The 11,320-nt window shown below is 30.2% G+C and overlaps 1 protein-coding gene across 1 annotated transcript; it reads right to left on the bottom strand.

Annotated features, from left to right (window-relative positions):
- Positions 1-386: 386 nt before the first annotated feature.
- Positions 387-9,770, bottom strand: LOC125072585 (aldo-keto reductase AKR2E4-like). The gene is made up of 9 exons (XM_047683215.1): positions 9,732-9,770; positions 9,334-9,420; positions 8,898-9,071; positions 7,344-7,457; positions 7,078-7,242; positions 6,745-6,948; positions 1,020-1,106; positions 619-789; positions 387-392 (listed from the first exon to the last, which is right to left on the bottom strand). The coding sequence occupies exons 1-9, from the start codon at positions 9,768-9,770 to the stop codon at positions 387-389; spliced, it is 1,047 nt and encodes a 348-aa protein (XP_047539171.1).
- Positions 9,771-11,320: the final 1,550 nt, after the last annotated feature.

The raw sequence follows: 11,320 nt of genomic DNA, 5'->3' as shown, positions 1-11,320 counted from the left end.
AATATTATAAATACGAAAATTAACATTTGTGTGTCTGTCTGTCTGTGTCACTTTCAAAGTCAAACCACTAAATAGATTGATGAAATTTGGTATGGATCAAGGTTCCAACCATAAGGAAGGGCATTTGTTGTTTATTTAATTATATTATTTATATATTTAATTATAGTACATATCGCACCCCCGGTGCGAGACCGTCACTTTAAAACAAACACATTTAAAACTTTGTCATTCTCCAAGCGTCGCCGGGATTCGCGCCAAAACGATAATGACACTCAACCCATCTTACGGAAACGATGTGTTACGGTTATTGCACCAAGTAAAGGGTTGCTTTAGGATACTTATTACGCATTTTACAATTTTTTTCAATTTTTACAAAAGTGACGGTCTCACACCTGGGGCGCGATATGGGTACGCCGGCTAAGTAGTTGGACAGTGTATAAATGGGAAAGATTTTATGAGTCTAAAGGAGTCAAACATGTTTGAGGAGAATAGCTTGATTGTAATATACAACTTTTAAATGAGATGCATTGAAAATATATTTTGATAATGGATTTAATAATTTCAACCCAAAACATATATAATAAAGTACACGAGAATAAGGTACAATACAAACTTCACCTTAGTAGTGATCCATAGATCTTCTCTCTTGACAATTCCACGCTTAATGACATCATCGACCGCTTCACCAACTTGTTCTTCATTTTGGTATACTGCGGCTGTATCTATATGTCTATATCCAGCTTCAATAGCTTTTATCGACGCTGGTTTTATGATTTCTACTTCATTTGTCTATTAAAATATATTTATACTTATAATCTTTAAATATGTGAGTTTGGCTATTTATAAGAATAGGGATGTTGAACACATGAACATCAATCCGCGCTTAACGTTTTTCATAACAATATTTCATGGAAGATAATCCTCAAATAAAAATAAATAACAATCAATTGAACGAACTTCTTAATAACTATGAATGTAATGATGTTTTATAATTTAAAATGTGATTAAACAGTACTTACTTTCCCAAACGTGCCATAAGCCACTATTGGTATCCTGTTACCATCATTCAATAGCTTAGTATTCGGTAGCGCATCAGCAGTTGTTACCTGCAAGTTACCCATTAAATTCATCATCTTACATACTGCCTGCTAAAATCTGCAGTCTAATATTTAATGTCGAAACCTAAAATTTTATTTGTACTTCACAGTTCATGTTTTATTCCAAAGTAACTATATTTTTGTTTAACATAAAGTTAATTTGTTTAACATAAATATCTTTATAAATATTAGACTAATTATGTCTTAACCCGTTGAACTCCATTAGATTTTATTTTACAGAAAAAACTAATTGCCCTGTAATGTACAGCACAGTAGTGTATTGAACAATTTGTGGAAATCTGAATACAAAAATTAAATCTGTATGTATAGAATATACATTAAATTGAATAGCTCAAACAATGAAAGATACCTAAATTAATGCAGACAGTAAATATCTTATATCTATTATTATAAAAGCTATAATAAAACGAGTGATTACAAAAATAATCTTATTTTATTTGGTAACATTATAGATAAGACTTAATACGGACTGTTGGTGGTACAACATTTGGAAAGGCTGGGATAAATATAATTACTAATAAGATAAAGAATTAAAGACACTGAAATAATAAATAATAAATAATTTAATTCAAAAGGTTTCAATTATGAATAAGTAGTAAAGACAAAAACAATAGACTGTGATAAACAAGACATTTAAAAAATCATGATCAAGGTGCTTGCTCAAAGTATTGATAACTGAAACACAGTTCTTATTATGAGTGATAGGAGGAATTAAGTTTATGAGGCCGTAGAATTTTGAAGTCAACAATGAATCACTGATAGATCTGAATCCCTACTATGAATGTGAGGAATGCAATGGATTCTAATTTTAGGCTGGATATTGGTAGAGACATATCCACATATACATAGCATTTAAAATAAATTGTATTTGGTACACAACAATGAAATACTATCACTATAACAAATGCACATGAATTAAATTATACTCCATATATAATGATAAAACTGACTCATTATATTCAATTTATACTTACGGATACTATCACTAATATATTTACTAAAACGCGAAACATTTTGTCGAGTTTGTTACAGCTTCACTAAGCATAACTGAATTCACATTATATATAGCACCTATGTTATAGTAAAATGATAAGAATTTATCATTTAATTATTATAATAATGTATATACATACATTGTAGGTCGGAAAGTAAAAACCATTCCAATATTCTTTGAAAACTGCCTTGAGTAAGTACAAATATCTAATACAAATAAATGGAATAATAATACTATAGACATGTTTAAATTAAAAAAATATATAAGAAAAATTATATGTTATAATAGTGATAATGGCATGGTATTCAATATTGGTAATGGTAATGGTAGAAAGGAGGAAATGGTAGTGGTAATGGTACATATTCATAATGGACACGAATTGAAATAACTCTCTTTTTTTTCAAGCTCATCTTTACTAGTGACCGCATCAGTCTTCTTAATTACCAAAGTAAATTTGGGCTTCTCGACTACACTTACAAATAATTTTACCTTATTGAAATTACCAGAGCATTCTTTTTTTTTATTATTATTGAAATATTATCGAATCATTGACACAAACCCAAAAACCAAACCACAAAATCGACAAGAAAGGAAGGAGAATATATCACGAAAAATATAATACGTTTACAAGACCTATATATATTATAATTAAAGCATTTGCTGTCCCCTTCTAGCTCACATAACACCATATGCCTGTTTCTCGCTCATACAAGATTATGATGAAGTTGGCAACTAAAATCCACAGATAAATATTAGCTGGTAACCTGATCATTTAAAATGCGTAAAAATCATTTAAGAAACGAAAAGTTTAATTTGATACTCTTTCTTGGCCCAATTAATGAGGCAAACCAATATGATACAATATAAACTTTGCCTTAGTAGTGATCCATGTATCTTCTCTTTTCTCAATATCATGATTAATTACATCAGTAATTGACTAACTCATTCTTCATTTTAGTAAACTGCGGCAGCATGTTAAAAGTTTAATGTATATATCTAAAATCATCTCTTTATGTACAAAAACCCCAATGCAGATTTCACATGGAAAGCCAGTGAGATCCTTCATGAATTTTTATTCCAAAAATACCATATACTATCAATGTTTATAAAAAAACTAAATTAAATGGTTGGAATATTCAATTTAAGACACAAAATCAAAAGGAAAGATTACAAAATTAAGAATGTTATTTGATTACATTCAATTCTCTTTAAATCAAAAAATATTTATTTATAAAAATTGTTAACATTAAGAATTTAAATATGTACAAATAAGATTTAAAAATAATCACTGTATAAATCATGACAAGAATGCTAGTAGCGTTTCCCCGTAGAATGAAGAGTTGCTATACTTTTTATGAAGCTTTTTGCACTACTACTTTAAGGTCCAAGCGTTTCAACGGCAAATGGGATAAATGCATAATTTTTAATAAGATACAAATAATGGATCGTTTTTTCGTTTTAGCTTTTTCCGCAGCGGTTCCGGCTCTTAGCATTGTTTCTCTGATATAAGACGGGACCAGCGTGTCAACGTATGTAGCGTTGTATGTGTCGTTAGGATCCGTCCTCATTCCCAGGGAACCAATATCAGTCCATCAGGTTTTTTACCATCATCACGACTTTTTCCACGGGGCTCAGAAAGAGCAGAAACGTCGATGGCTACGTCAAGGGTCTCATATAACTCCTTTAATATTCAATTAATATCTAAATGATTCTTTTTTTTATGATATCGATAGGCGGACGAACAAATGGGCTACCTGATGGCAAGTGCTTACCATCGCCCATAGACAATGGCGTTGTAAGAAATATTAACCATTCCTTACATCACCAATGCGCCACCAACCTTGGGAACTAAATTGTTACGTCCCTTGTGCCTTTAGTTACGCTGGCTCACTCACTCTTTTAATCAACTATTGAACACAACAATACAGAGTACTGTTATTTGGCGGTAGAATATCTGACGAGTGGGTGGTACCTACCCAGACGGGCTTGCACAAAGCCCTACCACCAAGAGATTCCTAATGAGGGACATTAGAATATTTAATGAAGCTACAGCTCATTAAAAGAATTATCTTCTAATTATTGAATGGTCCAACTGTGTCCACTATGAATATGGAAATTTGAAATACTCATTTATATATTTGGTTCGATGTAGCAAAGTTTTGACTTTCTGTACAGAAAAATACATATACATGGCATAAACAGTAGAATATTGGTTTAATGTAATAAATTTTAATAAAAAAAATATATTACACTAGCTGTTGCCCTCGGCTTTGCTCGCAGTGGCAGTTGAATATATTTACAGATTTACTTAAAATATTACGTTAATTTAAGACCTCTTTCTATACCATATTGGTGTGTACTTCCAGAAACGCTTATCGTTAATACGGATCTACTCATTTTTTATCAGTAGCCCACAAATAAAGTTTTATGCTTCTAATTTCAAGAATAACGGACTTCCAGACTAACCTATATACGAAATGTCAACCCCTATTTCACCCCTTTTAGTCGTAGAACATCTAGAATCGCTTAAATACATATCTACTCATTTTTTATCAGTATCCTAAAAATAAAGTTTCTAACTTATTAAATGACGTACTTCCACACAAACTTTCAACCGCTATTTCATCCTCTTAGGAGTAGAATTAACAAAATCCCTACCTTAGTGGGTGTCGACTTAATAAAACAATCCTACTCACCAAATTTGGCTCTAAATGAATTAGTCAGACAGTCAGTCAAGACATGTTATTTTTTAAGTATAGATATGTGATGATTAAATTATATTTAAATAATTATTTAGGTTAATTTATACAACTAATTTAAATTCGTTTATTCCAACTGGTAATACTGGTAAATTTGCTTTTAATATGATAAAAATTATCATTTATACTAATAAAAACTTTTATTAATATATTTCAGACCATTTAATTGCAATATTTTTTAGACGATGTAATACTGCGAACCTACTATGGCACGACTGCTCGTAGTCTCACCAACAACTTCAAAAACCAGGTTTACGCATCCAGCGTATCCTCGACTGGATTCCAGTCTATACCACAATTGTATCTATGCGTCGGATCTTACACAGGTATTTGCCAATGCAACCTTTACCGTTCAAAGAGACATCTAAATGACCCTCTTATAGTTAAAATGTTTCCAAATTGTATTCCTATTAAAATCTGGAAATATGAGTTTTAAGTATAATATACTTTTAGAATTAGAGGACTAAGCTGTAAATCAAAAATATCGAAAACAATGTTGCCCACTTTATAATACGTCTGGTATATTGTCAAATATTATTTCAGGTTCTGCGATAAATTACGTTGTCAGAATACTTAAGTTAAAGTATCGTTACAAATAAATGCTTGAAAGTCATAAATAAATAATATAAGTTTCTAAGACTATCACAAAACACAGACAAAACAGAGCACTTTCGAAAACATATTATTATGAGGAAAAAAGGCTAAATTTTGAAGAATTGTGTCTATTATTTGAACGGCAGCGAGAGAAAGTAAATTAGAAATGGAATATATGCAAAACCATTATAACGAATCCAATTGAATCCAAAATGATCTAAGGCATTCATTAACATTTTATTTGGCTTTATTAAGGCCTCTTATAAATATTTTCTATTCAAATTTGGAACTGTTGTAATCCAACGATTATAAAAGACTATCGCTGCTTTGTAATAATAATAAAATAGATTATCTGTATATAATTTCTAATAACAAATTGTATTTAGGGATGTTTGTTACTCATTTACACAAAACAACTACATGGATTCTAATGAAACTATACAATAAAATAGCTTATACATCAAGATAATACAACGAATATAATTTACAATCAAACAAAACGGGCGACAACTAGTGTTATAAAACAAGGATTTATGTTCATATAGTTGTTCAGTACTGCAGATATTGTTGTGAATGTCATACGAATCGATTATATAGGTATAGACAAATTAAATAATAATAATAAAAAAAAAAACAATTTAACATTTCATCATAATTATAATATGCAAATAAAATATATACAAATAATTACTCTGTGGTATATATTGTACTTATAATACTTGGTGTAATAAAAAAAAATTGTATATTCAGTCGAAGAGAACTTTAATACAAATCATGATAATCAAATATGGCAGCGAGGTGTTCTGGGTCAAAGTTATAAACTTTAGCGTTTTCATTAAGTTCATTGATGGAGTAAACTTCTTCTGAAGTCAGAGAAAAATCAAATACGTCTATATTTGACTTAATATGTTCCATGTTTGCTGCTTTTGGGATTGGTATCGTTTCACGTTCGATCTGAAAATGTAATAAATAACCATTTAAAGTTTGAATTCTTGTAAAACTTTACAATCCAATTTGATATCACCAGTATGTTTAATTACGTATTTTATAGCCGTTATTCTCAACGGAGAATAGCCGACAAAAATAGTAGCACTCAATTGTTTTTACAATTCATATATAATTCCTACGCTAACTATGGCATAGGAATATAGGCTATACATGCTGTCCGAAGTACGGGGGCTATCAAACTGTCAACTTCTTACAGATATTATTAACTAGCCACTATTAACTAGACATGGGAAACAATGAGTGCAAAAGGAATATTTCCAAATATACGCACCAAATAACGTATAACAACTTGATTGGTCGTCTTTCCATATTTTTTTGCTAGCTTCACTAGTATAGGTTCTTCAAATGTTGAATTTGTTGGATCAGCTACGTATGGTCTGGGCACCATGAATCCAAACGGTGCATAAGACAATACGGTTATGTTCAGGCTTTGACAATATGCCACGAGTTCTAAGTCGGTATAAGTAGGATTTACCTGAGAAATTGTATAAAATTATTTCTTAAATACTTGGGTTTCAATTAGGTTTTTTATAAAGAAAGTTACTCTAGTATTTACTATTATTATATAATTTAAATTGTCATTAAACTGTAGCATAATTCATACCTCGATTTGATTAACAGATGGTACTGTGTTGGAATTAACCAAAATTTTATTTATTTCAGAACTGTTGAAATTCGATACTCCAATAGATCTAGCTAATTTCAACCTCTTCATATCCTCCATGCCTTTCCAGACATCTAAATAATGCATACCATTTTCAGAAGACAGCTGAAACCATGTTTATTGTATGTTATTTAAATTCCAATATTTTGTCACGTTATTTCAACCCGTACTATTAAGTATCCCTTCAAAATGTCTCTTCAACTTACTGGATTTATAGGCGAGTGTATTAGATACAAATCTACGTAATCCAACTTCAATCTTTTTAAAGATGCTTGAAGTGCTGGTAGCACTTCTTCTCTAGTAGTGGCATCGAAATTTACCTATAAAATAAACATAAGATTATGTAACAAGATTAAATACGTTATCAGAACACCATCTTAAATAGTACAGTTAAACAAAAAGAATAGCAGAGCAATGTTATTCCGAAAATTTATAGTAAGAATACTTTGCAAATTTAAATATTGAGACTAGTGAAGTGAGTATCACCAAATACGAATACACAGACAAATTAGACTTGTCTAAAAGCTGTAAACACTAAACGAATGACAACAGGAAAATATAGAACTTAAGCAATCTCTAAGAAATCAAATAAATTGGTAAAATTTAAATTACAAATCAAATTAAATCGAAATAAACTTTATTCAAGCACTTTTGAATCGTCATTTAACAAATTATTTAAAGTAAAGATGCCACCGGTTCGGAATTTAGATTCTACCGAGAAGAACCGGCAATAAACTCCGAAATTACCAAAAAGCAGACGTATTTTACCGAGGGGAATGATGGTATTGTCGGAACATCATCTACCACACTTTATAATCTTAAAATGAACTGAATTACACTTTAAACAACTGATTGCTTATTTGCACATCTGATTAGTCTATTGAATCTACACTTTGATGTTTATATATTAAGAATTTTGATATTGTTGGATTTTGATCCCATAATTACATATCTATCGTAGTCCTATCTATTAAGGAGATCTTGTTAACAAAGCGAATGGCCTCGTAATATTCCAAAATCGTAACGAATTTAGTTTATCAGGAAATAGGTACCTGAGCACACTCATTTATCTTAAAGCAGCGTACGCTGTAACGTAAAATTGTTGGAATCACATATCACAATTATTCGGTCCTAAGTTTTGAAGTTTTCTGTTAAAAATTCAAACCGTTCGAGCATTTAATATTACTACATTTATAAACGTATAGACTATATAGACATCATTTTATTAGCGCTACTTTGTTTGAGTAACTGTATTTATTGTAGATATTAAATTAATAATATGTTAATTATTTTTATTTATGTTCTAAAATAAATCAAAAAATTCAATGCTATTAATAATAATAATAAAATATAAATAATATACAATGTTAAGAGCCGGTGCTGGTACATAAAACGATCCAACTATTCTATTCATTTGCAGTCGAAACACTTGTGTAAAAAGCTTCTTTAAAAGTGTAACACCTCGCCTTATTGCCTCCACTGGTGACAGGAGGGCTGGTTCGTTTTTAGCCCAGAGAATCGAAATTGCGATTCAACGGGGAAATGCTGCTAGCATTCTTGCCACCATTCCACGCGGTCAAGATTTATACAGTAAATATTTTTAATTCACAATATATTTAAGCACTTAATGTTATTAATTTTTATGTAAATAAAATGTATATTTCGAATGTAAAAGTGTATGTGTAAAGTTATGATGATATATGTATGTTAAACTTAAAGTGTCTTCAATAAACGCATAAACTATCAAAGAAAACCTTTACCTTTGTAGTGACCCATAAATCTTCTCTCCTAATGATTCCTTGACTAATTACATAAGCAATTGCTTCACCTATTGCCTCTTCATTTTTGTACAATGCTGCGGTATCAATATGTCTATAGCCTGATTTAATAGCTTGTATAACAGCTGGTTTCACTTTCTCTGCTATATCGATTGTCTATTGAATGGATAAAAAATTATCATCAATTTGTTTATGAATGAATTCGAAATTTACAGGGAAGTTACAAATTATTCGACTTTCACTTCAAGTTTATTCGTCAAAGCGAAATAGAGAATAAATTAATAAAATTTACATCCTTAACAGAAAAAGGAGCTACCGAATATCCGGTCACACAACTTTATTTCCAATATGGTTAGATTTTAATATACATTGGAGTGTTTAAAAGATATTGCTTGTCTTGTGATGCAACAATACTTACTCTGCCAAAGGTACCGAAAGACACTATTGGTATTCTGTTACCATCATTTAATAATTTCGTTCTTTCCAACTTCTCGGTAGCTACAACCTGCAAATAAAATAATATAATAACTAAATAGTCACAATAAATTACGATTGTAAAGAAACTTTTTGCACCAATTCTATTTAATTATATAAAAAAAAATGTATTTATTGGAATTCGTTCTTAAAAGTTCTTTGATCACTTAACACCTGTCTCGTACAAGAAAATCATGTTTCACTACGTAGCTGAATATGATTACTAAATTAAAATAAAATCAGCTGTAGTAGTTACATGTAAAATTAACGAAATATCAAATTAAATAATTATAATAGTGACAAAAAAATAATTCGATTGTATAATATTTATTTAGTACTTACAGACAATCCAACTAAAACAAGCAAGAAAATGCAATGCATCTTGCCAAGTTTCGTAGCACTTATCTATGGTTTTTTCGCTTTATATAGCAAAAGTACTTTGTTCATTATTAAAATGATATAAAATTATCATTTTTACAATCAACATGTTTATCTTTATCATCCGAGCATTTATGAAATAGTAAAGTTGCTGTCATATGATTATAGTAAAACTCATTATATTTCAGTACAAATTATGACTTAATTAGATTTTATTGGTGTTTATTTTTCGTTGTTTTTATTTTCTTATTATTGATTATATTCATGATATATATTTGTTTTAAGTATTTATACCGAACGAATGCACTCTATTCTGGTGATATATCCTTACATCTAGCATCATCTGCCAGTTCAGTCAAACGTCGAAGTACATTCAGAGTGAATGTTAAGAAGCAATAAGCTCGTATAAGTTTTCCTTTAAGCTCGATATAATCACGTCGTTACCGTTAGAATCGATAGTCTAAGTTTTACATTATAGGTCATTGAGCTTGGAAAGAATTTATTTAACTTTATGCAAAGTTTAATTCTTATCTTTCATAATATAAATGTATTCTATAACCAGAACATAGTAATATCTAAACGAGATCCTGATTTCTGATCGTTTGATTCCATATCCCCTTAAATTTACTTTTAGCGAATAAAATTTCATCAGGCATCATGATGTTACTAAAATTAATTTAAAGAAAGTCTATCCATATGATCAAATAACTCACCTTCAACCAGTATGTAACTCGAAAGCAGTTGTTCAGCTATGATACCAGAGCTCTAAGGCTCGAGTGACTTGAGTAATTTCAGATGATTCCATTGAGGAAGTTTTTTTAGAAGAATAACAATTCTAGATATTATAGATACATTTTGCTTTTAAATATTTCATTTTTGTGGGCAAAGCCTTATTTAAATAAATATGATAGTGAAAATAAATTCAGTACTTTTAGTACTTTCGTAACATACATGTTATGCTGCGGAGTTAAGGCTATCTAGTAAGGATAACAAGGTTTCGTCATTATTTACTGATAGCTTAAATTGTGTTTTCTCTTACGATAGATAAATGAAGTAAACACAACGCTTTAATTTGTTATACAAAAAAAAATAGTAACATAAAATAGTGCCCTGTGGAACACTCGTTTTTAATAAGGCTTTTCAAATTTGCATCCCCCGATGTTTACTTTAGTATTAAGTATTAAAACTAATATTGTTGCACACGGCGGTACCTCAGAGAAGTCAAAAGGAAGAGAGGTAGATCGCAGAAAAGGTGGGATGACGACATCGGACAAGTGGCAGGTATGTGGAACAGAGTGGCTCAATAAAGGGATGAATGGAAAAGGTTGGTGGAGGCCTTCGCCGACTGGCAAACATATCTACAGATGATAACCAAGAAACAGATATTAGTTTAAATACTTTATTTAGTTAAGAGTTAGTTAAGTTTAAATTGATTGTAACCTATTAAGAGATCTGAATAAATGATCTATAAAAAATAGTTTCCTGGATTTTAATTATATAGTCTTTACATATTGATGCCTATTACTTACACATATTTATAAGATATGTCAGTT

The sequence above is a fragment of the Vanessa atalanta genome, chromosome 22 (genome assembly GCF_905147765.1).
Source record: "Vanessa atalanta chromosome 22, ilVanAtal1.2, whole genome shotgun sequence".
Classification (NCBI taxonomy): domain Eukaryota; kingdom Metazoa; phylum Arthropoda; class Insecta; order Lepidoptera; family Nymphalidae; genus Vanessa; species Vanessa atalanta.
The sequence above is the reverse complement of the archived record's forward strand: the minus strand, read 5'-3'. Positions and strand labels throughout refer to the sequence as shown.